Raw genomic sequence first — 27,183 nt, 5'->3', positions numbered from 1 at the left:
CCAGACGGTCCTTGGCAATAAATCCCGGTGCTGGCCTCCTTCCTAGGAGCTGCCGTGGGAAGGGCTGAACAGGGCTGGCTACAGCAAAATGGACCTTCTCTTGTACTGCGATGTGGGGAGAGACCCCGGGGGACAGCAACCAGCCCACAGCCCCCCCCCCCATTTGGGGGGGACGAGTCAGGGGAACATCTGGGTCCCATCTGGGATGGGGACCCCAAACCTGCCAGCTGGCTCCCGAGGGAATGCGGGGCTCCATCCCACAACCCACTCACTTTGCAAAACGCTCCCCCAACCCCGTGCAGGGTCCTGGGGGTGGGGGCCCGGGGGCAGCCGGACCCCCCCGGCGGGGCGGGCAGCGGCTGCGCGGGGGCCGGGGGCCACCTCGTGGCGGTTCGGCGGCGGCGGCACCGGGACACTTCGGAGCGGGGAGTTTTGCAACGTGCTGGGGGCTCTCGCCGGTACCCCCGGCCCCGGAGTGTGTCCCCCCCCCCCCCCCCCCCCCCAGGCTGGGAAGCAGAGGGAAGGGGGTCTTCTGGTGCCCCCCCCCGAGGGCAGGGGCTGTCCGTGCCGGCGCGGAGCCCCCCCACCGCGGGGGAGCGGAGGATGGAGGAGGTTTCCGTGGGAAATGCTGCCCGTGGGGCTCCTCTGGGGCCGTGTTTATCTTCCAAATAGCCGAAGGATCGAGTTACAGACAAATATGAATGAAACGAAAGGGAAGGGAGTAGCGAAGCGGGTCAGTCGTTTTCCTTTGACCAGATTCCTCCGGAAAGAAAAACTTGGGCTTAAAGGCTCATTTCCCCAGACGCGCCCGAGTGAGGGGAGGGAGATGCTGGGAAAACCCCACTGGCAGCTTTAAAGCATCTGTGATCTGTTGTTACGGGGTACATCGGATCTAACTCTGACCCCCCTCCAAAGCCCCTTGTTCGTTGGGGTGGAGGACGCAGGGCCACAATTAATGCCCTTTCCCACTTGGAGATTTTCTTGCTGCAAACACATGGTGATGTGCCGGGAGCAGGCGAAGGCCTCCCGCCGCTCTGCGAGTTCGTGGGGAAACTCGGGACCTGCAGCGAGAGGCACCGGCAACTCGACAGGAGTTTTATTTATAAAGCTGCCAGCGCCGGGTGTAGCTTTACTCACTCTCCCATCTGGTGACTATCGCTGCCGCCTCCTGACAGACGCTCCGTCTCTTGCTGCTAACGACGTACTTTGATGAGCTGGATCCGCTGCAGCACCCAGCTATCGATCAGTCCCTGCTTAAAAACTGGCTTTTAAAACCGTGAGCTGGCTTTTTTAACAGGTGGGGTGATTTTATTGATCACAGAAGGTGCTGGGATGGCAGACGTGGACCAGATGCCTCCTACTCCTGTGCAAGCGTCTCCGCCTGTGTGTAGGGACTGGCAGAGGTTACAGCTTGCTCTTCTCTGTCCTGCTCTTCTGTCCTGCTCCTTTCAGGCTCTGGATTCTGCTTTTTTTCCGGCAGCAGCTGCTTGTCAAGGACTTGGTGTGGCTCTTGTGTACAGTGGGCCTGGTGTTCTCTCTCCTGAATGCTGCAGTTGTTTTCTTTTGCTATCGCTTTCCTTTAATTGCAAATAGAAGAGGGAAGTCCCACTTCCACAGCTTGCTTTGTCCTTGTGACACCAGTGAAACTGCTGACACCAGTGTGGGAGAATGGGGACAGCGGTTTTTGCCCAGGGTGTGCACCAGGACCCTTGGTTGGTGTGTTTCAGAGGGGCTTCCAGAGCTCGTTTTGGTTCATGGTGAGAACAGAGGCCGTGCATAGCTTGGGGCTGGGGCTGCCTGTCGTGTCGCAGCCCCATGGATGCGGCTGCTGGATCTGCAGGGCCTGGGAGCGTGTCCTGCGCCTCGCTGCCCTGGTGGCACGTCAGCCCCTCGGCTGTGCCGCGCAGGGTGGGCTTGTGTGCACGGCTGGACGTGTACCAGGCTGCCAAAAAGCAGTGGCTGGGCCTCAGGAGATGGCTCTAGGCTCTACCGTTTGCTCCTGGTACGGCTTTGGGCATGCTGCTTCATCTCTCTTCCCCAGGGCACGCTCACTTCTTTTTGTGGGCAGCTGGATAAGAGAGGGATGAATGTCAAAAAATGTGTGTTCTTTACTTAGAAAACAGGGGTTATCAGTGATAAGCAAGCTGTGTTCTTTATGTCCATAAGTGAAAAAAAATCTCCATTTCCCATTGTGCTCCAGCTGAAGAAATGCTCGTTGGATTTTGCTGGAGGCCGAGCAGCCTAACAGCACGTTGCACCTCGGTATGGATCCCTTCTCTCTTAGCCTCATCGGTGTCTTTATTGGATTCTGGACTGCACATGGAAATAGGGGTTAATTTGTTACCATCAGGATGGCCTTTATTCTTTTTGGACTGCACTCTCACCCCCTGCGTGCTTGTGGTGGTGTTTACAGCGCTCGTCTGCCTGGGAATGGGTTATAGGTGGAGCGAGGGGTGAACAGGGTGTCGGGGCACCATCAGGCACTGACTCGGCAGAGCTCCTGTGGCGTTAGTGATGCTTTTGGGGTAGTGGGAAGACACCAGAGGCGGGTAGGCAGCTGTTAGCTGGGTGTCACTGGGAGGGACGGGGAATGCCACGACCTGTTGCCATCCTACCGCGGGGATGTCATTCCCTGGGTGTCACTGGGGGGGACTGGGAGCACCACAACCTGTTGCCATCCTACCGCGGGGATGTCACCGGAACAGGCGGTTCTGGGGCAGGCGACTGAGACCCGCACCCCACCGGGCCCGGGGCTCGCCTCTCCCACTCCCCCCCGGTGTTCCCCAGCCGCTTTCCGGCACCGAGACCCTCCCCTAGAAGCGCACGAATCCCCCAACCGCCCCGGGAGCTCCCGGGAAGCGGCGGGGCCGGCCGCAGCCGCCCCCCCCCCCCCCCCCCCGCCCCGGCAGGGTGCCCGCCCCGCCCCGTCCCTCCCCCGGCGGCCGGGGCCGGCCGCGGCGAGGCGCTGACATCAGAGCCGGGCCGCGCCGCGCCGGGAGGAGAAGGAGGAGGAGCCGGCGCCGCACCGGAGCGATCGCTCTTCTCGGGGCCGGGGCGCACCGGCGGGGGGAGGCGGCGGCGGCGGCGCTGCTTCACCCCCCCCCTCCCCCCATCCCGCCCCGTCCCGCTCCCGCGGGGCGCCGCCGGTGCCGGAGCCCGCCCGCCCGGCGCGGCCCGCCCGCCGCCCGCCATGCTCTCCGGGGCGCCGCCGCCGCCGCCCGCCGGCTTCCCCAGCCCGCCGCCGCCCCAGCCGCCGCCGCCTCCGCCGCCCGCCGCTCCCCCCACGGGCCGCCGCCGTTCCCGGTGAAGGGCGGCCTGCAGATCCGGAAGAACGCGATCACGGACGACTACAAGGTCACCACGCAAGTGCTGGGGCTGGGCATCAACGGGAAAGTTTTGGAGATCTTCAGTAAGAAGAGCGGGGAGAAGTTCGCTCTCAAGGTGCGAAGGGGGCTCCTCCCCGCCCCACCGGGGCCTCCCGGGGCGGCGGGGGGGGGGACACGGGGACCGGCTGGGCGGCCCCGGGCTGCGGAAGGGGCCGGAGGAGCGGGCAGCGCCGGCGCTGCCTGACAGTGATGGAAGGTGTCTGCTGCGGGGCGGGGGGGGGGGGGGTCCCGGGGGGGGCCGGGCACGGGGAAACGGGCAGCGACAGCGGTAACCGGGAGCGGGGCGTGCGGCGGAGCCGGCCGGGACAATGGAGCCGGCTGCGCCCGTCCGGCCCGCCATGCTTTAGTGTGTTTTTTCCCCATTAAGAGCAGCGAAACGTGGCTCTCCGGCTTTCTAATGTGAGATGAAATGACGTCTCGGTAGCCCGGCTGGGGGGTCCGGAGCGGAGAGGAGCCCTGCGCCTGGCCGCCGTCACCCCGCGGGGTTTGCACCTCCAAACGCGGGGTTCCCTGCGCGGAGCCTCTCGTAGCACCGTGCGTAAACGTGGGTGGCTCCGGGTGTCCCCGTGTGATGGCAGCTCTGCCCTGGCTCCGGCCGTCCGAAATGGTGTGTGATACCGAGCCGCTGTCATCCCCCGTGTCGGACCGGGAATATTTCGGCGTTACTATGTTTACTCCTTGTCCCTAACTCGCTTCTGTTTGAAACACGTGTAGATACATAGTGGCTGCGAAGGTGTATTTTAGCACACACCAGGTGATACGAGGGTTCCCTCGTTTTCAGAGGAGGTTTTTGAGCGAAGGGGGAAGCGTGTCTCCGTGCCGGAGGGACTTTGGGAAGTTTGAATGGATTCACGGCACGCCGGGCGCGGCGCTGGGTGACGCGGGTGCGGGCAGGCTGCTCGGCGGGAGCGCCGTGTTCTCTAGCATCGATGCAATTTGCGCCCACACATGAGCTGTTCAAACCCTCGGCGTTACCCTGAGAACCGTGAAGGCTAAAAAAACCCCCACCTCAATCGATAACCCTCACCTCTTTTGTTTTCAGAGCTGCCCATCTGTTGGTATCTGCGATTCCTAACCTGAGTGAATGAATGAATGAATGAATGAACAAGTGGCTTTGAAGGCACGAGTCACGCCACGGGGGTGGTGGGCTCGGCAAGGGATGGTGCTGAACCCCTGCGGCTAAGGAGGGAGGGTTCAGTTGAACAATAAAAGTTTGACTTTTCCTTCGGGAGCACAGGCATTTCTCGTGAGCAGCACCGCGTTGTACTCGGAGACGACACGTATCGTCATCTCGTTTGGCTGGAAATGAGTGAAATCCTCTTCTGTTTTGACAGACGGGCTCCTCTTCGCTTCTGCAGTTGACTCAAGTGTTTAAAGCGCAGATCCCAGCACTTCCCTTTTGCAGCCCTGAAAGGGGAAGGATGGCAGAGGAGCCCGAGCGCTGGCGGTTCCTCCCTGCCGCAGCGCGGGTAGGACGGTTGGGGCCTGGGGTCGGTGCCGTTCCCCTGCCCGTGCCAGAGCGCGGGGCAGCAGGTAGGTCAGGATTTACTGCCACGAGTCGTGTTGGTTCCTTGGCCGTGTTGAAAAGCATCGTGGAGCGCAGGGCTTCATGTTGTAGTGTAGGAGGGTGGTGCAGAGCGTCTGCGCGGCTCTTGGAGGGTGAGGTATATTCAACGCTGAATCTCTGTTTTGGAAAAGCGTTGGTCGTCTTCCCTGTCCCCTGCCCCGGCCTCTTCACGCGTCCGTGCCGGCGAGAGCAGAGTTCAGTTGGACGCGTCTCTGACTTTTCCAAGAGCAGCACAGCTGCTACTGTAAGTGATTCCTTCCAGCGCCTTAAAAACTGCTACGCTGGGAGTTTGGGCTCTTGGATGAGCCGGTGCGTTCCTGGCTTGCCCCGGTGAGTGCGAGCCCCACTTGGGTTATTCGGTTATTCGGGCTCTACTGCCAAGCCCAAACTCGGTGGGGATGACTGCCCTAGATGCGGTGTGTGCTGACTTCATCCCTTCCTCTGCTACGCAGCCGGGATAACGTCTCTGGTGTTTGGACCTGAATTACTCATGGGCTGCATCAGTGTGGAAAGATGACCTAAAGCAGGATCCACAGAAGTGATTGCATCGAGTTGTCATGTTTCAGACGATGCTTAAAAGAATCCTGATGGCCCATCGCCAGAAGCCACAGCTGAAATCTCTCTGTGCTGCCTGCTTTGGTTGTGCAGCAAACCTTTCCATTCGGAACATTGCTCTTTACATTTACTATTCCAAAATCTTGTATAATAATGCAAAGCTTCACTGTGTCCCTCCCTGATGTTAATGGTGTTTTCTGGTTATGCCGTGCTTCCTCTTGGATCGTGAGCAGCTATTATGTTGTTAAACCTCTTTCTCCCAAACTGAGAGATGCATTTAGGTTGGGGTTTTGCTGAGAGTCACTTTGCTTAAGAGAACTTTTCAGTGCTCTGGGAGAGTGTGAGCTTGGAGACACCGTTCCAGCAGCAGTGAAAATGTTACAGCCAATTTTCTCCCCCTTCCAACGCAATAGTCCATGGCAGAGACGCGTCATTAAATAAAATGTGTGTGAGCTGATGGATGGTAGTTTTATTTGCGGTGTAGTACCTAGGTGAAAAGAGGAGATATTCCTTTGCTTTTGTTACAGGTCATTATTGTTTATTTTGCTAGTTTCCCACCCCCAATTTTATTTTATTTTTTGGTGTTGAGCAATACCTGAAGTGTGGCATCTCTGAATTATCTGGTGGGAAGCAGGCCGCCGCCGGTCCCAGTCACCCATGACTTGACCCTTTTTGATGCGCGGTGATTTACTGCAGGGTGGGAACGTAAAGTCCGTGGAGAGGTGATGAATGGAACTGAAATGCGAGGTCTTGGTGGTTTCTTACCCCTTTCTTCCTTGTACCTTGGTGTGATTTATTGCTAGGCAAAATTAGGCTTGTAATTTCTGTAAAGCCTGCTTATGTAGGTCAGCGCTGGCCTGACTTGGCGTTGCTCGTTGTGGTCAGGCTGTTGGCATTAGTGACGCAGACTGCGACGGTGGGGCTGGGACCGAGGTCTGTCTCGCCTACTGCAAATTCCACTTTTAAGACTAATCTTTAGGCAAGATACTGTGTTGATGGCTGACTCTTAATTTGGTGAGGAAATGGCAGATAAGCCAGACCAGAGAGTGGGGGCCAGTAATAGCGGGTGGCGAGTTGTTCTCTGCTGTATGCGTCACTTGATGGAGCTCTTCGTGGAGCAGGATTCCTTTAAAACAAATTACCGAACCTCACTCCTAACCCCAGCTTCAAAGCAGGAAATCCTCACCTGGGTTGGTGAGCTTGGAAGAGCTTCTCAGGACCGTGGAGATGGTTTGCAAATGTGCCCCCTCTCTGGCAGCCCTGTTTCTGGAGCATCCTCGGTGCTTCAGGGCACGTTTGCGAAACACTCTCGGTCTCGTCAGATAATCTGTGAGCAATGGCTCCTCTGATGGAGCAGGAAGGAGCCCAGTACTTCTGCGGTTTATTATTCTTTTAAGATGCCTGTTGTGGAAATAGGGCAGGCGTCTCGCAGCTGATAACTGAGCGGCTCAGTGGATGAGCGCGTTCATATGGCTGGTGGCCTCGTGCTCTCTCTGCCGTCACGGCTGGGGTTCCTTACAGAGATGTTTAGAGGGGCAAAGCACCCTGTTTCCTGTGGCTTTATTGGAGATCAAATGCTTTGTCCCCCAGAAAATCCGGCTGGAAAAATAACCCCTAAATGATGGAGCAGATGAAGGTCCTGGGAAACAACGCGCTATGTGTCTGCTGTACTGCTCCTCTCTCAGTGAGGGGATTTTTTTTTTTTTAAACTCTAACATGTATTTTATATAACCAGAAATGTCTTTGCTGTGGTGTTCTGTGAGAGCCATGGTTGAAAAGCTGTGGGAAGCGTAGTGACATCACTGGGACTTTTCCAAGGCAGCGGTTTATTATCTCATTGACCAAAGGAGTCTACTGACTTGGGGTTTGAGTTTGTTTAAACAATTTAGGATTTGCCTTAATCTCTTCTAAATTACATTACATGACATGTTCTGCGCAGTCAGACCTACGACGGAGATGGACTGATAAGGGCCTGGGAGCAGGAGCTTGGTTTTGGCTTTGGCACGTGCTCAGGAAGTGGCAGGGTTCTTCCTCTTAATAATAATCTAATGCCATCAGTCATAGGTCTTGCAAAAGAAGATTGTTTCCCACGTTTTCAGAGGTGGGGAACTGAGATGCAGTGATTTACTGAGGGCTTTGCAGCCCATCAGAAGTGGTACCGGGCTTAGGAGCTGAGCTGCTTGCTCTGGGATGAATCCTGCACAGGTAGCCATCCCACAGGACAAAGATACGGCCCCTGTGTGTGTGATTTAATAGCCAAACACAGCCAGGTAAAATGCTTAATTTATCATTCTTGCTGGTCTTCAGCAAGGTTTGTGCCAGCACATGCATCGGGAAAGCCCGGTGTATGGGACGGTGCTTGTCTGCCCGCTGCGGAGGCGCTGGCTCTGCCTCCGGGTAGCGAGCGGGAGGGCCGGCGCTGAGCTTTGCAGACACGTGCTGCCTATTGTAAAGCATTTAAAGCAGCGTGTAAATAATAACTGGAAGCTGTGCAGACTGAGAGCCAGGTCTCCCAGCGCGTTTGCTGGCTGATGGGTAGGCGCAGGTGATGAAAACTCCCGGAAAGTTCCTGCCTAGGAAGCCTGAAAGAGCAAGTTGGTGACTTCTCTCTTTCCAGTAACCTCCAGGATGTGCTCTGGGATCTGATGGGATGGATGAACGCCCAACGGGTGATGTGGGGTTTGCAGGGCAGTGCGGGTACGTGGGAGACATCCAGAGGAGCGGCTGGGTCGGAAGGGGCCATTCTGTGGTCCCTGCGGTGCGGGGAGCAGCGTAGCTCCGGGTTTGGCATCTCCAGAGCTTTCCTGGTGGGCTCACGTGCCCCGCACCGGGGTGGTCTGAGGGCTTTGCAGCAGAGGCAGTAGTTGATGCTGTTTTAAAACCCATCCCTTTGCTGGAGTTTGCACCGTCTGATGAGAAACTGGGAGGAAAAAGCCCTCTTTCCTGAAGAAACCCTTTCCCCCTGCTAGCTCCGAACGTCACCAGCTTCCTGACCCACGGACAGCCCTCGCTCGGCCGCCGCTGCAGAAGTTGGGCTCCTCTCGGAGCGCAGCCGGCCCCGCGTGCCTGGCCTCAAGTTGCAGCATTCAGGCAGCATGACCTCACCTCCTGGTTTCCAAGAATAACGCGCTGCCTCCCCTCCGCCGTGCCGGGACTGTCTGCGGCAGGCGAGGGCGGCTGCCGCAGCCCGGCATGGGCCGGCTCGTGGGGCCCTGCATTCTCCAGGTGCCCCCGGGCAGCCCCGTGTCTTCTCCACGCCGCTCAGCTCCTCGCCCCTTTGCGGGCAGGGGTGCGGGCAGGAATGGGGAGAGGGTCTGTGGGACCTGGTGGAGCTTTCAGGCTGGTGTTGGAGGAGGGAGGGTTTGGGGGGACGGATCCACGAGGACTAGGGTGGTCCCTCCGCCTGCTGCAGAGGCCGGTGTGGGATCACAGCTTTACCTGACTGCTCCCCAAGGAACCTATTTCGAGCCCAGACAGTCATGTTGGGCCAGTGTTTCAGCGTGGTCCAGAGCCGTTGAGCATCGTGGTCATCTCTGGTGGTGATGATGTTGGAGTTTAAAAGCCCCCGAGACCAGTGAAAGTGGCCCCATCCCCTCTGTGGATGCCCCTCATCTTTCGTGGCTGCAGGATGCTAAAATACATTCTCCTTTCAGCTCTGGCTGGCACGAGGACGGTGTGCGTGACCGGTGCCTGGAGGCTGGTTTTGGAGAGGGCTCTCGTCTCCACGGCCGGTTCCCCTGTGGAGGCCAGGGAGCAGCCACGGGGTTAGAGCAGGGCACGCGAGAGCGAGTCTGAGTGCAGAGAGCTTTACCAGCCTTTTAAGCTGTTTTTTCTTTATACCTCGTGGCTGAGTCGTTTCAAAGATTTCAGCCTTTTAAGATCTTACCAATTCGAGGTAGGGATTATAGCGATGGGCAGGTTTAATGGTTGCATTAACTCATGGCCTCGGGAAGGGACTAACGGCTGTGAGTGCTGGTAGGTCCCCCTGACCCGAGAGGACCTGAAACGCGAGCTTTGGAGATGCTGTGAGCCACAAAAATGTCATTTGGAGGGTGGTGGGACAGTACCTGCCGTTGTGAGGGGGATACAGGAGGGGGTACGAGCGCGGCTCCTCTCTGAGCACTGCTGGGCGCACGCGGAGCTTGGCTGGGGCTCCGTCTTTGGTCTGATGCTGCTGGGGAGGGTGACAGCATCTTCCCGTGAATTAGGGAGTTAGTGGGGCCGCTGCTTTGCTGTGACAAAGTACCGCTGTCCCAGCAGAGAGGGCAGGTGAGCACGTTGGCTCGAGCGGTCTGTGGCTGGCACGGCGTTTGCCGTCATATGTAATGAGATTATTTGAGCCGTTGGCGTCAGGGCTGCATGTGATTATGTGCCTGGCTGTCCAGCGAGCTGTAGCCTAAACTAGAGATAAAGTTCAAAACGTAAGCCCAGATCTGAATGTTCCTGGGGCGCCCAGCCAAGCTGGGACTTTGCAGCTTTGCTCTTGCTAGATATCCGTACCGGTCTGGGCTGCAGATTTGGGATCAGGGGGGTAAGTTGGGGTTGGAGTTGTCATTGCTGTACGCCTCTGCACTAGAACAGGATAAATCCATGTGACAGCGGGTCAGGGCTCTGCGCTGTCCCTGTCCCAAGGGGTACGGCACCTCCTGGGTTTCCACAGGGCAGACACGAGTGGGAGCATCTTCTGCCGAGGGTTCAGGAATGGAGCAGCCGCTCTCCCTGTCTGCTGTCCTCCCGCTGTCCTCTGGCCCTGGGACGCAGCACTGAGCTGGGGCAGCCTCTCCAAAGGCTCCTTGGACCTCGTGCCAAATGTGTGTTTTCAGGGAAATGCGGCTGGAACACGAGCCGGGGCTGCTGTGGAAATTTGGCAGCGTGTCCCCTCAGGCCGCAATTCCAGTAGCTGCGGCTCGTCGCTTCTCGCGCCCGTGGGTGCGGGTGGGAGCCGGGTCCGAGTGACGCTGCTTGGAAATGGGGATGGCATCCCAGGCATCTCGGCTGGGCTGGGGGGAAAGCAGATGCAATCAGATCCAAACAAACCAGAAAGTATGCGTGTTATCCTCAGCCTACTTTAACAAAAATAATAAATAAAATAAAAGCGGGAGGGAGCTCGTCTGGTAACAGGGATGTGTTTTTATTTTCAGCGGTAATGACAGCCTTGTTGCATCTACCAGCTCAGCGTTTAAGAACAATTTTAACTTATTATATTTCCACTTGTTTTAGCAGAAAGGCAGGGGCTGTGCTCGCTCGTAGGCAGCACCGCTGAGGTGTCAGCACCCCGTCACCCGCAGTGCTGGCTCCTGCAGCTCCCGTAACCACTGCTCCGGATCCAGCCGGGCTGCGGGAGCCGTCGTCGCCTGTACCAGCCTCCTCCCGCCAGCCCGGGCCCCTCCGAGCTCTGCTCTTGACTTTCTCTTCCTCTTCAGCCATTTCACAACCCCGCTGCCCATCGCTGCGAAAGCCCACGCTGCTCTTGCGTAAGTGGCTCTGCCGCGGTGCAGGGAAGGGCTTGCCAGGAAGTTTAAACCCGGGTTATCTCCTGGAAGCCATCGGAGCCGCGGATCCGGCGTTCTTGGGTGGGTACCTCCCGCGCCGCAGGCAGGGCAGCACCGGCACGGGGGCACGGCTGGGTCGGGGAGCCTGGGGGGGTTGCAGCCCTTGGCCAGGCACCTGCCTGGGCTCCCCCTTGCTGGCCCAGGAGCTCAGCAGAGGCTTGCCGTGGCCTTTGCTTTTGTCCTCAGTGCTTTTCCCTGCAAGGAACTGACCCCGTTCCCAGCATGAGAGTCCACACGTTTATGTCGGAGTGGGATTGCTGCTGTCTCCCTCCCCATCTCCCCTCCCACCCTGCTTATTCCACTTTAGGGAAGAATCTCCTAGTATTTTCGGTTGTGAGGAAGAGCCGCTGATGAAGAGCAGGTCCCTGCCAGGCCAGAAGATGCTCTGTGGGTGGTGGGAGTCAGCAGGGAAGCGCTTGAGGTCCTGGGGGTTTGGGAGCATCCTGGTGCTCCTGTTCCCCAGCTCCTCGCTGCTGGAGGAGACGGCCAGCCGGGCCTCGGGTGCGTGTTGTTAGAGATGCAAATACCGGGCTGATGAAGCCTGCATGAGTAAGATGCTGAGGAGTTTATGAACGGATTAAAATGTGGACTTTGCATGCTGCTCAGCAGCAGCTTCGGCACCTCCTGGGTGGCTGCGGGGTGGGAGGGCTGGGGGCTGGGGCTGCTCCCCGGGAGCTTCGGAGCAGGTCTAGGGCTTGTGCCCTGCGCCGTGGTCTGGAGGAGTTGACAGAAGATGGTGATGTCCTCCGCGTGCCTTGGCATGCAGTGCTTTTGGGTGATATTCCTATTTCTGGGCTTCACCTCGAGGATCTGCAGGGCAGGGAGGGCTCTAGCCCTGCAGGTCCAGCGAATGAGAGCAAGGAAAGTTTTCTGGCTGCTCTTGGTGTAGCCGGTTAACTCAGTTTTGCCAGGCTCTGGCAGGAAGGGCAGCCTGTGCTCGGCAGGTCAGGCACCTCTGGTTTTTGCCAAAACATCCCTTTCCCGTTTCTTTCTCCCCAAAGACTGTAGTGAAACAACCAGGCGAACGTCACTGGGAAAGAAGGTTCGGCTGGGACATGGTGGCGATGCCTTGAGGGTTTTAGTGACTTAACCCCTAACCAGCGATGAACATCTGGAGCTGGTACCCACCTCGAACCCAAACCCTCCAAGCAGCCTTGGAAAGAGCCTTAAACTTCATCGCAGGAGAGATGGGGGTAATGCCATGGGGGTGATGTTCATACGGGCCGTTGAAGAGTTGCTTTTTCTCTCTTGCTTAGGAAATGGAGGCTCTGCTGCTGCGAGGCGTTGCTCCGGGCTTCGTGGGGCAGCTGGAGGGGAGCAGGGCCGCAGGGTCAGTGGCAACGCCAGCGCCGCTGCTGCCAGCGTGCTCCAGCCCGCTGCAGGGGCTGCGGGGGGAGCTGGGGGGTGGCCGGGCTGCACAAAGGCTGGCCTGTCTCTCTTTGGCTCCCCCCGGCCCTGAGCCCTTTTCGTGAATAAGAGGGATTGAAAAAGCTTAAATTCATACAAAGCAGGACCCGGGAGCCTCTGGCCAGCCTGGAGGGAGCAGCTTCCCCCTGCCCACCCTATGGCCTGGGGTTGCCTCCGCTGCCCCGGGGGTCCTGGTTAACGCTGCCCTGGGCTGGGCTGGCGTCCGTAAGGCTGGCTGGTGTCTGTGGGGTGAGCTTTCTTTATAAAAAAGACCGGGTGTGGGAATGGCCGTGATGAACAGCCCAGCCTGCCCGGGGAGCAGCAGTAGCTGCAGGAGCAGGGATTTTTGTTAGCTTGTTTAAATGTCCCTGCTGTTACCCTTTTACGCCCTCCCCGTTCTAATCTAACAGGCAAAATGCGTCCGAAGCGCTTGCTGCCTGTTGTACTTGGTAAGAAATCAAGGAGCTGCTGGTAAGCACCGTCTAGCAGCGGGGTGCTGGGCATCCATGAGCCCAGCGGGTCAGTCCCAGAGCGCGTGTGTGTTTGCTGTATATTGAAAAACGCAAGAGCATAAAGCCCCTGCGATCGACCCCTTGCTCTGTGCTGTTTCCCACTGGGCAGCCCCTCTTTGTGGGAGCAGCCTCTGCAGACCAGCGTTTCCCTCTCGGTGATGCCCGGGGGGGAAGGTTTCTCTTCCGAGGGTGTTTTCGGAGGTGTGTGCACCCAGGCTCTCCGTGCTGAGTTTGGCATGCTCGTTGGCTGAGGTATTTCGAGGTTACGGTGCTGACCGGGACGCTGGTCTGGGCTTCACCAAACCTCGCGGGCTCTGCGGCTGCTGCCAACAGGTGCCACGGAGGCTCCCGGGGCTGCCGAAAGCCTGGAAGGAGCTAATAATAGCCACCGTGTCCTGAGAGCTTTAATGAGGTGCCAGCAGGATGCAAAGAAGGGCTTTTTTAAAAATAGAAATGCAACTGTGTTTTCCTCCCGGCTGAAGGAGTCTCAGGATGGCTGGTGCAGAGGGAGGAGGTGGAGGAAGAGCACCCCAAGGCCGAGGGGCCGAGCTCCCCGGGCTCGTGGGGCCGCAGGAGGCTCTCGGCCTTTCATTGCGTTGCTTCAAGGCCCAGGATTTCCCCTGTAACGCTTCCTGCCGTGGTAGTAAAGCGGGAGCGTGTGACCATGGGTAGTGTCGGGTCCCTCTGCCCCTTCTTTTGCATCCCTTCTCGTTACACGCCTTGCTGTGGGTCAGCCCCTCTGCCTGCCCCGCGCGTGCCGGAGCACTGTCCACCCCGTGCATTGCTCGTGCACCTGGCTGCATCGGAGCTGATGGGGCTGGAGGGTTTATATCTGTTTCGCTGTGTGAGAGGTGGAGAGAGGAGGGTGGTTGGTGGCCGCCAGGCCCCGGCCTTGCTGAGCGCCCGCGCAGACAAAGGCGTGTTACGAAATCCCCGTGCAGCTCCCGTCCCGGCCCTCCCCTGCACAAAACAAACCCCGCTGTCAACAAAAGCAGAGGCCACCCTGCGCGGGAGTTTGTCCCGCACAGGGAAGAGCTGCAGTCCCAGCCCCGAGGCCTTGGCAGCCTCCAAACCACTTTGGCCATCGTGTTCGGCGCGGGGTCAGTGATGCTCCCCTTGGGCTGGCACCGCAGGAGCCTCCCAGGTTTGCTGTCCTGGGTCCTGGCTGCCGGGGGGATGCTCCTCCCTGCAGGGATCGCCTGGCAAGGCCAGAGCTGCCGCCTCCATGTCTTGCCTGGTGACGTGGCGTGGGACTTGTCACCTCCGCGGTGACGTGGGGTGCGTGGGGCACTGCGGCTGGGGGGTGCGTCCCTGGCCTCGTCTCAGGGAGGTGTTTGCTGTGCCTGGTGGTGACAAAGCCTGTGACGAGGGTGAAACTCTACTAAACAAACAGCAAAGGAAAGGGCAGGACGGTGCAGACTGTGCTGTCGTCACCGAGCTTGGAGGGTGTGTGAGTGCAACCCTCCTCAGGCTTGGCACCGGTGGGGAAAACGTGTCCCGAGGCCGTGCCACCTCCAGCGCCGGGGGCAAACGGTGCTTCAGGAAGGGCTGACCTCAACGCGGTGTTGTGTTTTGGTTTTTTTTTTCTCCTTTAAATATATATATATATAAAAAATATATTTATTTACACTGCTCTGAGATGTGTGTTGTAAGGCAGCAGGCAGGATCACTGTGCAGGGAGGGGGTGGCAGCCGCCCGTCTGTCCCACGGGGGGTCCTGCCCGTGGGCCGAGCCCCAAGAAACTTCATTTTTGGGCAGAGTGTGAGCCCAGGGGTGTGAGCCGGGCTGCCGGGAAGCGGTGGGTGTTTGTGGGGCTTCTGGCAGGGCTCCATGGCTCCTCCGCTTGCAGGCGTGGGTCAGGGCGGTCCAAGCCTCTCCCCTAAATCACTTCCAGTTTAAAAGCAAGACGTTCTGGGGTGTAGGTGTGGGCGATCTCCCCAGAGCTGTCCCTGGGGTTGGAGGCAGTGGCGAGGTCGGGCAGGGTTGTCCCTGGGGTTGCTGTGAGGCTGATGGAGCAAGGGACCCCAAAAGATGCTTCGAGCGCCTGGTGCTGTCGGGGGGCTGAGCGGGTCCGTCGGTGTGACATGAAGGGGAAGCCCCCGGCCGCGGCGCAGAGGGCTGGCGGGGGTGTCACCGCGCCGTGCCGGGACAGCGAGGGTGCTGGTGGGGTGAAAAGGGTTTTTTTCGAGCTGTGCCTGCGGGAGGGAAGCGCAGAGGACATAGGTCAGCGCTGAGTTAATGGTTTACATTAGTGTTTACTTCGGTATTAATTGCGCCTGCAAATATCAACCACTTCCTATTGTAAAAGCACATATGTGCACTTTTCCGTTCACGAGCGCGGCAGCTCCGGTGGGAAATCTGGCGAGGGGTGGGAGGAGGAGCTGACCCCGGCCGCGAAGCTCTGCAAGGAGGCGGCAGTGGTGGGGTTGTGTGTGGAGCAGATCCGCTGGCCGCAGCCACATCTCGCGTGAACGTTATCTGCCCTTCCCGTGGCTTCTTGTTTTCCTTTTGCCTTGTCCGGCGCTGGGCTGCGGCTTCTGCCTGTCCTGAGTCATCCTGAGATGGATGGACTTCTTCCCCACTCAGACCCAGCCTTGAGGTGGCTCCTGGTGGGAGGTGACATCTCGGATGCCTGCAGGAGGGTATGGGCTGGGCTGGGGCATTTTGGCCATCACGACCCCCTTCGTCCCTGCTGGATTCACAGGGAGGTGCTGGCCAGAGTGGTGGTCCATCACTTTCCATCACTAAAGTGTACAGGACATGGGAGCCGTGCTAACCACGGCTAACGCCTGGGCTGATCTTGGCTCCCAACACCAGCCCCGGTGCCTCCTGGAGAGATGAGCATCGGGTGGGTCACCAAGACCCAGCGCTGCTTCTGATGTACGGGAAGAGGATGATCCCGAAACAAAAACCTGGGACTGAATGGGCCCCTAATTTTGTTTTTCTCAGATATGTGAAGCTGAAACTATTTATTTCTCTTCGTTAAACACCAGCTCCAGCCTGCTGCTGGTGCCGTGAGTCAGCGGGGATGCTTCATGCTGCTCCTTGGTGCCATTTACCTGCTTTGACTTTTCCCATGAGTTTTGCAGCCCCCTCCCACCCACCGCCTCCCCATCTCGTCCCTGATGTCCCTGCCATGCTGGTGGCCCTTCCCTCAGCATCCAGGGCGCTGCTCCTGGGTACCCGCTTCGGAGCTTCATCTCCTTGAAATCAATATGCCAGGAATATTTTTGCTGCTGGGAACGGGGCTCAGCAGAGCGGAGCCGGCCGCGGGGCAGCACCCCGGTTGCACGGGGGGCACCCGGGCCCCTGACAGGTGGCTCTTGTTTAAGCCGGGGCCCCTCTTCTGCTCTTTGCCTTTGTGTGCCTGGAGAGGCTTTTGTTGCAGCCTGAAAAGGCTGAATAGCTGCTGCATCTGTCGTGGGGAAGAGCGGGGCGAGGAAATGCTCAGCAGATGCCCTGGGGAGGGGGATGCTGCGGGGCTGGGGTTCCTGAGCATCCCCCGGTTGGCACGGACGCCATGGGGGCTGCGGGCAGGGGAGCTGGCAGCACGCAGGGCATGGAGGGTTGTGCAACCGTTGCGGCGGGTCTCCTTGTGCAAGCGCGGTGCAACAGCCGCCTCTTCTCTCGCCCCGTTGCAAAATCGCCCGCAGGAGCAGGGACGAGGCCGCCCGCTCCGACGTGGCAGCGTGCGGGCTGCCTCTGGCAGGGCTCTTAGCTCGCCCCTCGCAGCCTCCTCGTGCCTGGCTGATGGCTGGTCTCGGGCTGCGCGGTGGGGAAGCTTTCCCTGCGCTGGCCGCGATGGCTCCGGGTCTTTCTCTGATAATTCGGACTCGGAGGATGCGGCCGAGCAGCTCGAGCGTGTGCGTCAGTTCCCGTTTGCTCGGCCTGAATTGCGTCTCCACGCTCGCTCCCTCTCTAATCTGAATAATTCTGTCTTGCTGGGATGCTTTTTCCAACCTCTCCATCTTCCCCGAGGCAGGTGAATGTGGAGGATGACCTTTTGTTCACGGCGATGCATGGAGCCGCGTGTGCTCATGCCCTGCCCAAAGGGTCAGAGCCTCAGCGTCCACCCGGGTGCTGATGGCACCAGCCATGGTCCCTCCACAGGGCTGGTGGCTGGCACTGTCCTCCTGCCCTGCAAACCACAAGGCTCTGATGAAGCCGTCTCCATCAGGGAGCAGCAGCCACCCTCTGACAGTCACCCCCCATGGCAGGCTGGGGCAGGGATGCTGTGGGACCCACGCGCGGCTCCTCCTCCGGACACGTCACCTCTCCTTGCCGGCTTTCCCTGGGGAAAGCAACCATGAGGATGAGGCTCTTGCTTGGTCTGTTGGGGCTTAAAGCTCTTCAGGCAGGGACTGTCTGTGGCTCCTGTGCCTGGGAGAAGAAACGATCCCCAGGTTAGGAAAGTCCCATCACCTCTGTCTGAGCGCTGGTGGTCATGGTGGGTGTGAGCATTGGGATGGGGTCGATGTAAAGGTTTATATAAGAGCCACGGTGATGGGGGGGAGGTTTCCTGAGCTGCATGTTTACTTGTTACTGCATTGTGATTGAACCCTGAATTTCCCTGTGTTTGGTAACATAATTCCTCTCACGGGCTTTGGGACTCGTGATTTTATTTCTCTTCTGTAGTTCATAAACAATAAAAGTGGAACAAAGCTTTGCTGCTTCCGAGCCCTTCTGCTGCTTGCTTCCTCCGAACCATCTCCAGCAGAGGCTGGAGCGGCTTCGGGGTGATCACCTGTGGGCTACCCAAATGTCCTGGTATGAAAGGCAGAAAAAAGACCCACAGGAGATGATCAGCGTAATCCAAGAATTCAAATTCTTTGAAGAGAAACCCTTTCACTTTATCAGGAAAAAATGCTCCTTGCCCTGTGCCAGCCCGGTCAGGGGAACCCATAGTCCACGTGTGCAGCCCAGGCAGGGGAACCTCTGCTCTGCTCCCCTCCTCATGACTCAGGAGGATGACAGCCTGCCTTTCTTCACTGCAGGTTTATTTTTATTGCAACTTAAGAAGAGCTTATTTTAACCCCTGTGGTGCAGACAGGTCCCAAGGGGAGCTCCTCGGCGTGGCGTGGGGCACGGTCCTGTTGCAGGAGGCTCTCGGAGAGGCGGTTGCCGCGCAGCCACGATGTGCAGCATGTGCTGCTCTGCTGGGAACCGAGGTGAATCGGCTGTGATCAAAATACGCACGGAAATAGAAATACCCTGCATGCAAGAGCAGCTGGAGCGCCGGGGGTGAGCGTGGAGCCGGAGCAAAGAGGGGCAGCCCTGGAAAATGAACGGCTCGGCGTGCCGGTGCGTGCCTGATCCTCCGTTTTCACAGAAATTGCCCATGGGAGGTGAGTTTTCCCTTGCAAGCTCTTGGACGGGGATATCTCGCCAGTCTGAGCGAGCGCAGGGGCAGCGCCGTTTGGGGCTGCGGTGGCACCCAGGGCGAGTAGGAGCGGGACGGTGTCGTTTGGGACCTCGTGCCAGCGGAGGAGGGAGCTTCCTTTGGAACCCGCCGTGATTCACAGCGCATCATCCCAGGAGGAGGCGGCGGGGCTGAATCAGGGGTGCCCGAGGACACGCGCGGGCGAGGGAACGTGAGCGGCACCAGCCCCCTTGTTTTCTCCGGCATCTTCCTTCCTTCCTCGCACCCACCCACCTTCGCTGCGCTTGGCGTGAGACGATGGGAGGGAATTCAGCTCGAGGTGGTGCCGAGCAAACAGGATGGGTCCCCAGCCCTTTGAGCTGAAGCTCGTTTGCGATGCCCGCGGGGTTTGCAGGCACGGAATCAGCGGGATGGGGTGTGGGTGCGCTGGGTGGGTGCCGTCCCCCTGCAGACGCCCCAATGAGCTGGTTGGTTTTCAGGAGCTGCTTCCAGGGTTTGTCTTTCAAAGGTGGGGAAAAGCCCAGAGCTGCTCCCTGGAGGAGCCTTTGCTGCTGGGGGGCCCTGAGCACGCAGGGGCAGGGGCTGCGCTGGCAGGCCCGGGTTCGGAGCCCTCAGCTTGAGGGTTTTAAGGAAGCTAATGAGTGTGTTTAGCTTTGCATGTAACTAATTTCTCTCCCAGCGTGTAACGTCTCCTGGGGGAGCTGGGCTGAGCCAAGGCACAGGATGGCAGCAGACGCCGTCTGCCGAAATCTCGGCGGCCTCAAGCTGCTGTAAGGAGAGCTGAAATGTGGCTGAAAGCTGAATTTCCTCCCTAATTGTGACAGGGGTGGAGCAGCCCTTTCCCTGCTCTCCCTCCTTTCCTGGGGGAAGCAGAGACAGGACGGTGCAGGGCTCTGGGGCGGCACAGCTCTCCTGGTTGTCCCCTGTCCCGTGTAGTGTTGAAGGGGACACCCGGACGCGGAGATGCTCTCTGATGACGAGAGGGGGTTTGGGGACCTGCGCCCACTGCCAAGCTGACGCCTAAAGCCCCTGAGCGCCGTGAAGGGGACACATGTGGCTGGTTCTGCTCAAAGGCGGTGGCTGAGCCCCCTCCGCCGCGCTGCCCTTGTGCCCTGTCGGGGGACACTTGTGTAACGGGGGGATCTGGTTACTGCCCGCTGCGCTGCCCGGGCTGCTGGGCCCTCTGCTCCCCGTCTGAGATGATGGAGGGTTTGATCTGCAAGGAGCCCTCCCTTGGAAGGGGAACAGGGGACAGCAGAGATGGGAAAGCTGAACTGAGAGCAGCTGTGGGCTGTCGGGGGTTTCCAGCGGGTTGTCCATCTGCTGCCATCTCCCCTCCACGAAGGGTTAACTCTGCTTGTGCTCCCGATTGCTGCAGTTGCAGGTGATGCTGGGCCTGGGGGCTGCTTCTCCTGTGGTTTGGGCATCGCCACGTCCCCCCTGCATCCCGCTGCGGCGGTCGTGGCCTTGTTGCATCTGGCCTTCAGCTCCCCAGCATGCCGCTGATCACCTGCCACCGGGAACATTCCCTAAATGGACCCAATCATTCTCTTAATGAGGCTTAATCAGCCCCTCTTGGCCGGGCGAGCAGGCTCTCGGTGGCCGCTGTGTCCCGCGGCTGGCAGGGGATGGCAGCCCTGATGGCAGCCGGTGCAGCTCTTCGCTTGCCTGTGGGAGCCTGAGGACAAAAGCAACCATGGTACAGGTAATGGAGGCTCCTGCCTCCTAGTTCGTTAGAAAAGACAATTAAGCTCCTTTAAAAGCGCTCTGAGCGACCTCTAAAAATTGGATATATATTTCTGTACGTCTCCTGTTTGTCTTGTGCAGAATGATGTTAACCGCCTGCTTCCTGCTGTTCAATTTTCCCAGCGTGTAATTACAAATTGTTTTTTTCTCTTCGGCTTCCTGGCTCCCCACGCCAGGCTCGGCGGAGCTGCAAACAACCGAGCTGTTCTCCAGGCCCCTTCCCTGCCTGCGCGGCTGCTGGGGGGGGCTGGCGCGGCGCTTGCTTATGGCTTCGGCAGGATCCAGGTTTTTTAGGGTGATTAAGCAACAGAGGAGCAAGGAGGGGCTGGCCAGCCTCCTGCCCTGCCTTCCTTTTGCCCCGAGGCTGTCGGTGCAAATGATGTCCAACTGGGCACGATTTTGGGCCCTTCGAAGCATCCCAGGGGCTGATGCTCCTCAGTTCGCTGGCTCGTGCTCCCCTTCGCCGAGCAGCCCCGGGAGCTCACCCAGGAGAGGGGCGAGAAGCACGTTTCTGTCTCTGTCGTGGTAAAATGTGCAAACCCGCTGATTCCTGCTGATGTACACGGGGGTGGGACGCGTTTCCACGTGCCCCCGGCCATGGCTGCTCTGAGGTGCAGACCCGGGCAGGGCAGTGGGCGTTTCGCCCAGCCCGGCCCTGAGAGCAGCCGGAGACAGGAAGGAAAATGAGCTGCGCTCGAGATAGACACGTTTGTTGCTCTATATTTAGGAGTATAATAATTAAGGCTAGTTGTTTATCCTGAGAAACATGGTAATTAATAGTTTGTGGCAGCCGAGCAAATCCTTCCTGCACCTGGGAGCTGTGAGGTGTCTCTGGGAAGGGCGAGGGTCTCATTAGAGAGCTGCTGCTTGTGAGAACAGCTGCTGTTTGGGGAACATCTGGCTGTTTGCTTTGTCCCTTCCCGGGCACTTGTGGCCTCTGAAGCCACGGGGAGGGTGCTTTTGTGCCTGGCCCCTGGGTAAGGGCACAGAGCAGGAGGGGTCTGCCAGTCCCGCGGAGCAGGAGGCTGATGTCTGGGAGGTGACGGGGGCTGCGAAGGGGAGAGCGAAGATGCTCAGTGGCACCCGCGGGTGCAGTGTTGTGGGTGCCAGTGTGCAGAAGCTTGCTCCGAAGTGCAGTAGGGAGTCTTGTTCGTTGGTGGCACAGGCTGGCTGGGCACTGGGGAGGCGTCTTGGAGGGCAGGGGGGTGGCAGGCAGCCGGGATAAGGTTTTACCAGCCTAGGAAGGGAGGGCAAGAAGGTTACGAGAGCGGGCGGCTTCGCGCTCTTCCCACTAGATGGGGATGGAGGCATTGCACACGCGCGCCGGAGCTGCCTCCACGCCGCCCGCAGAGCCCTCGCCCTTGGCCTTGGCCCCTGGTCCTTGCCGTGCCAGCAGGGTGTCCCGGCGCGGCTCTGCCGGGGGGACTCGGAACTGATGGGGTCTCGCTCCTCTCGCAGATGCTGCAGGACTGCCCGAAGGCCCGCAGGGAGGTGGAGCTGCACTGGAGAGCGTCGCAGTGCGCGCACATCGTCCGCATCATGGACGTCTACGAGAACCTCTACCAGGGGAGGAAGTGTCTGCTCATCGTCATGGAGTGGTGAGTCCCTGGGGGTGGGCTCTCCCCGCGGGAGCACCCGCAGCCCTGCGGGGCGGTGGGCTGATGCCAAAAGGGGAGTGAGCACCTTCCTGCGCCGCTGTCGGGGTGCTGGGGACCCCGGGGGGAGCAGCCTGCGAGCCGTAGGGACGCGGGCCCTGGCAGAGGTGCTGCACCGCTGGCGTTGGAGGGACGGTGGGAGCTGCGCGGGCTCTGAGTCATCCTGAAAATGCGCTCGGCTGTCAGGAGGCCTCGGGCCTGTGGTTCTCGCTGCAGATGGGTCATAACCAAACTGGCTTTGGCCATTGAAAGTCGGGGTAGTCGGCGGGTTCCTGGCAGCCCAGCAGCCTGCGGTGCAGTGTGCGGGGCAGCCGAGCCGAGCTGAGGCACCTGGTGACGCCGCTGCATCTCTTGCAGCAGCCGTCGAGCGGCTCTGGTTCGGGTAGATGTTTGATATAACCTGGGGAGGAGGAGGAATGAAGGGGAAAGTATTGAAACCACATCCCAACCGCAGCTGTGATTTGATGCAGCTTCCTTGCCAAAACCTCTCCTCTGGCAAGGCGGTAGGTTTGCCTGGGGGGGCAGCGGGCGCGAGGAGCACTGCGAGCAGGGCAAGCTCCTGTGTGGGAAGAGGCTTCTGAGAGTCGCCCCAGGACGCTGGGCAGCCGGGGATAGGAGAGGTTTGTGCGACACGTCTGCTCGTGGGGGAAGAGAGCTGTAGCTGAACGGTAGGAAACGAGTCCCCGGGGCGACGGCAGCTCCCCGCAGCGTGTCTCTGCGGTGGGATGCTCGGGGGGTAGCGCCCGTCACACGGCAGCGTTTGACTTCCAGCTGAGCACGGTGTGTCTCCTCGCGTGCTCTGTGCAGCGGCTGGTCCCGGCAGCTCCGCGCTATCTGTATCGCAGATGTCCAGCGAATGTCAAGGGCGCTGGCAGGAGATGCTATCAGCGCTGGGAAAGCCAGGAACCCTTTCTGCTCGAGGCAGATAAGGCAGGGCCAGGAAGCCGTGTTATCCCTGTTCTCATGGAGAATTATCCCTGATCTCACTCCTGATCTCTCTGGGAGCCGAGTTGTTCCTTAGGGTACCTGGGGAGGGAACCACGCCAAGGTTTCCATGGCCCTTCTCCAACTCCTCACATGAGAGCTGTGCTCTGCTGCAGTGGGGTTTGGTCTGTGCCTCCCCCATCCCATCCCCGAGCCCGTGTCGGTGCTGCTGACACCTTGCCCGTGCCGCGATCTGAACGAGGCCAGGCGTGCTGGCAGCTCCCTCGCCGCGGTCGAGCCACGGTTGCCGTCTTTACTGTAACTGTGTTTCCGTGGGCTGGTGGGGCGACCACGTCCGCTTGCACCCGCGCCTCTGCCGCCAGCGCGAAGCCTCTGCCCTGCCCATTGCTGGAAGGAGGAGGCTCTGAGACGCCCCGTGCCCAGAAGCGCCGACCCAAGGGCTCGGATGGAGAAGGGGGTTGTTTCTTGCTGAGCTGGTGCAGCTCCTGGCTGAGCGTCAGAGGTTTCGGGGTGTGATGTGGGTGCTGCAGCGTCTAACGCCTCCTGTTCCCTTCCAGCCTGGACGGCGGGGAGCTCTTCAGCCGGATTCAAGACAGGGGAGACCAGGCCTTCACAGAGCGGGGTACGGGGCCCACCGGGAGCAGGGGTTTCATCCTTAGACCATTTATCGCTGTTTATAGGAGTGTCTGCGGTCCGGCCCTTTCCCCCAATCGCTCTTCTGAATCCCCAGCAGGGTTTTGCGCTTGGGGGATGAGGAATGTGGGTGCAAGTGGCTCTGTTTTTCCTGCTTAGTCGAGAGCAGGTATAGGGGATGTTTTCTCAGCTGCCCCTGTGCTTTGTCCATCCCACTGCAGCACAGGCAGCAGCTTCAGTGACCTTCAGAAACACCCACCCCACCTCCAAAAAATGAAGACCAGGTCCTGTGGTTCTCATAGATCCCACGGATCTCATCCCCTCTGCTCCTGTGCCCGGGAAAAGTGTCCACACAGCCCAAACCCCTGGCCTGTTGCCCCCACGTCCCATGGGGAGCAGCTTTCCCAGCTGGTTTCCCTGCAGATTTGGGGTCCCTGGTGGTGCTGGGGGCCAGGTCAGCCACCCACCCTAGAGCAACCCCCTCGGGGCTTGTGTGGTTGGTACTGGGGTCAGGGGCTGGAGCCTGCCCCATCCCTCCTCCTGGGAGTTTCTGTCCTGTTTGCTGCAGGCCCCTGACCCAGGGGTGGGTGCTGGGGGGGCCCTGCTAGGAAAGGGAGACTTAGGGTAGAGGAAACCCTCAGCCAGGCTCTTTGGCTCCTGGTCTGTAGAGTAACCCAGGGAGTGGTGCTCGTTTTAACTTGCTTATAAAGGTTTCTGATGGGTTTTTTTGCTGCTTCAGAGGCTTCAGAGATAATGAAGAGCATTGGGGAAGCCATCCAGTACCTACACTCGATCAACATCGCGCACCGGGACGTGAAGGTACCGTGCTGCACGCTCGCCCGGCGGCGCCGAGCCCCGCTTGGCCCGTGGCAATGCCAAGGCTGCTCCGGCTCTTCTCCTCACTCCTCCTTCCCCGTGTTTTCACAGCCGGAAAACCTCTTGTACACCTCCAAAAGGCCCAATGCTGTGCTAAAACTCACAGACTTTGGCTTTGCTAAAGAAACCACCACGCACAACTCCTTGGCCACCCCGTGCTACACGCCGTACTACGTGGGTAAGTGGCTGGAGAGCAGAGCCGGGGAGGTTTGGATGGTGGCCACGTGCAGCCCATCGCCTCTGCATCCAGCCCACAGCGGGGTGTTGGGGGCAGCTCCTGTCTGGGGTGCTTGGGACCGGGGGCTGCTTTGGGTGCAGGTGGGTGCTGTGTTCGCCGCTCGCTGGTGCGTGCAGGACAGGCCGCTCTGAGCCGCGGCTCTGCTCTGACCAGCCCCTTTTGTGTCTCTCTTTGCCAGCCCCGGAGGTGCTGGGCCCCGAGAAGTACGACAAGTCCTGCGACATGTGGTCCCTCGGCGTCATCATGTACATTCTGTGAGTCCGACGGGTCCCTCCCAATCCCGCCGGGGTCAGAAGCGGGGACGCAGCTGCCCTGTGCCCCGCGGGCGCTGCCAGGAGGCTTTCAGGGTGCCGTGCTGACTCTGCTCCCTCTCCCGGCGCAGGCTCTGCGGGTACCCCCCCCTTCTACTCCAACCACGGCCTGGCCATCTCGCCCGGCATGAAGAAGCGAATCCGAATGGGCCAGTACGAGTTTCCCAACCCCGAATGGTCCGAAGTGTCGGAGGAAGGTAAATGTGGTCCCCGCGGTGGCTTGTCCCTGGGCCGAGGTCTCCCTTTGGGGTCAGCCCCGTGCCCGGCAGCGCTGCCAAGGCTGGGGGAAGCCTGGGCACGTCGTGGGTCACCTCTCAGCGATGCAGCAGCTTCGCCTCTTTGCTCGAGAGGCTTTTGCTGAAGGGTTTGGCCAGGGTGAGGTGTGTGGCACGGAGGGGACGGGAGGCGCGTGCAGGCGTTCGGGGGCCGCTGGCTCAGGCTGGAGCGTGGGGCAGAGCCCCCCCTGGGACCTGCTAACGCCCGGCCCCGCGCAAACCCTTCCAGTTAAGCAGCTGATCCGCAACCTGCTGAAGACGGACCCGACCCAGCGCATGACGATAACGGAGTTCATGAACCACCCCTGGATCATGGTGAGCGCGGGGCTGGGGAGGCAGCAGGACGGGGTGGGATGAGGAGGGGGCAGGGACGAGCCGGAGCGCCCGCGGCTCCCCGCTCACGCTGCCCCGCTCTCTCGGCAGCAATCGATGCAGGTGCCGCAGACCCCGCTGCACACCAGCCGCGTGCTGAAAGAGGAGAAGGATCTGTGGGAGGACGTGAAGGTAAAACCTCCATCCGTTGCTGTCTGAAACGCTCCACGCCCTGGGTGCCACCTGGGGACTGTCCGCTTCTGCCTCCTTGGTTCAAACCTGGGGCTAATCCGGCTCCAGGGTGGGGCTGGAAAAATGGGTGGTGGGACCCTCAGCCCCGGCTGCAGTTTGTCCCCATGGGGGCTCGGAGGGGGACAGCTGCCCTGGGGGTCCCCGAGGCTGCGCGGGGCTTTGCTGACGGCGCTGCCTGTGCCCGCAGGAGGAGATGACGAGCGCGCTGGCCACCATGCGAGTGGACTACGAACAAATCAAGATCAAGAAGATCGAGGATTCCTCGAACCCTTTGCTGATGAAGAGGCGGAAGAAAGCAAACCCCACCGAGCCCGCCACGCTCCCCCACTGAGGGTGCCCCGCGCCCGCTGGCCCTTGAGAAAGCAATAACTATATATATATATTTTTTAAGAAAAAAAGAGACAGACTGTTATATCGAGCGCATGGAATTGAGACATTTATACCAGACTAGTTATTTTTAGCTACTCACCTGTGTTTCTGACCTTCCCGGAGCAGGCGGTAAGATCCCCCCGTCAGATCCACACGCCGCGGCCGGGGGTTTTTGTCCTGTAGGTGAACGCGGCCGATAATTGGATTTTTTTTTTTTCTTCTTTTGTGAAACAGTTTTTGATTTTTATTTTTTTGTTTCCTTCCTTCCAAAGACATGGAAATTCCTGTGGTGACCTTTTTAGGGTATATAACATATAAATATTTTTTAAAAACTACTGTAGAGCTGAAACCCAGGCAGCGTGCTCCCTGCGTGGGTGCTGGCTAGAGATGGGCTTCGGGCTGGGGAGCGGGTCGGGGGGACGGGGAGCGAGAGCTGCCTTCTCCCCCGTCCTGCTGCGCATGGCAGGGCTGGCTGGGGGGTCCCTGTGGACACCGTGCTCTTCGCTGGCCTGGAAAACTGCTGCTTTTAAGGCACGGTAGCCAAACCCCCCTCCCCGACCCCTCCCTGCCCTGGAAGCCTTGGCTGTGCCCGGCGGGCGCAGGGCCCCGTCCGTGTCACTGTCTGTCTGTGCGTGGGGTGTGTGTCGTGTCCGTGGGCGCCAAGCTGCTCGTGGTCCCCCCGCCACGGTCTGTGCCTGTGCCTGGAACCCAGCCCTGACCCCAGCGGTGGGCAGGGGGGCTGGGGAGCGAGCCAGTGCCCCCCGCAGCCCCCGGCCCCGGGGAGATGCTGTCCGGGGGGTCCCCGGGGACACGCGGGTGGCACGGGGAGGGGGTGGGCAAGGCACAGGGCTGTAGCTTGAGCCCCTGGCTGGGGGTCGTGCTGGCCCCCCGGCGTGGCTCCTGTGCGGGGCTGGGAGTGATCCTCCTCTCCCGGGAGCAGGATGGCTGCTCTGAAGTCTTTAGTCCTTTATGAATTATTATTATTATTATTATTTGTCACAATGTTTCACTGCGTTTAATGTGTTCGAATGGGGAAAAAAAATTTTTAAGGCAACGTTTAGCTATTAGGTGATCTTTTAGACACTGTATGGAATTTTAATTTGTTTTAAAACAGTTTTTATCCTTTTTTTTTTTTTATTTTTGTCTGTTGGCTTATACTAATCTTCCCGATCTGCTCTTCAGTCCTTTGGATTAAAGACACTTAAGGCGTCA

General features: G+C 59.5%; 1 protein-coding gene across 1 annotated transcript; it reads left to right on the top strand.

Annotated features, from left to right (window-relative positions):
* Positions 1 to 3,190: 3,190 nt before the first annotated feature.
* Positions 3,191 to 27,183, top strand: MAPKAPK2 (MAPK activated protein kinase 2). The gene is given in 12 exon segments (XM_068419140.1): positions 3,191 to 3,286; positions 3,289 to 3,441; positions 21,564 to 21,703; positions 23,263 to 23,327; positions 24,078 to 24,157; positions 24,266 to 24,392; positions 24,631 to 24,706; positions 24,835 to 24,847; positions 24,849 to 24,960; positions 25,268 to 25,353; positions 25,462 to 25,542; positions 25,790 to 27,183. Coding segments are annotated over 12 exon segments (1,173 nt in total). The 3' UTR covers positions 25,934 to 27,183.

This window comes from Nyctibius grandis, chromosome 27, assembly GCF_013368605.1.
Source record: "Nyctibius grandis isolate bNycGra1 chromosome 27, bNycGra1.pri, whole genome shotgun sequence".
Taxonomy (NCBI): Eukaryota; Metazoa; Chordata; class Aves; order Nyctibiiformes; family Nyctibiidae; genus Nyctibius; species Nyctibius grandis.
Note: the sequence above shows the minus strand (reverse complement) of the source record. Positions and strands in the feature narration are given on the sequence as shown.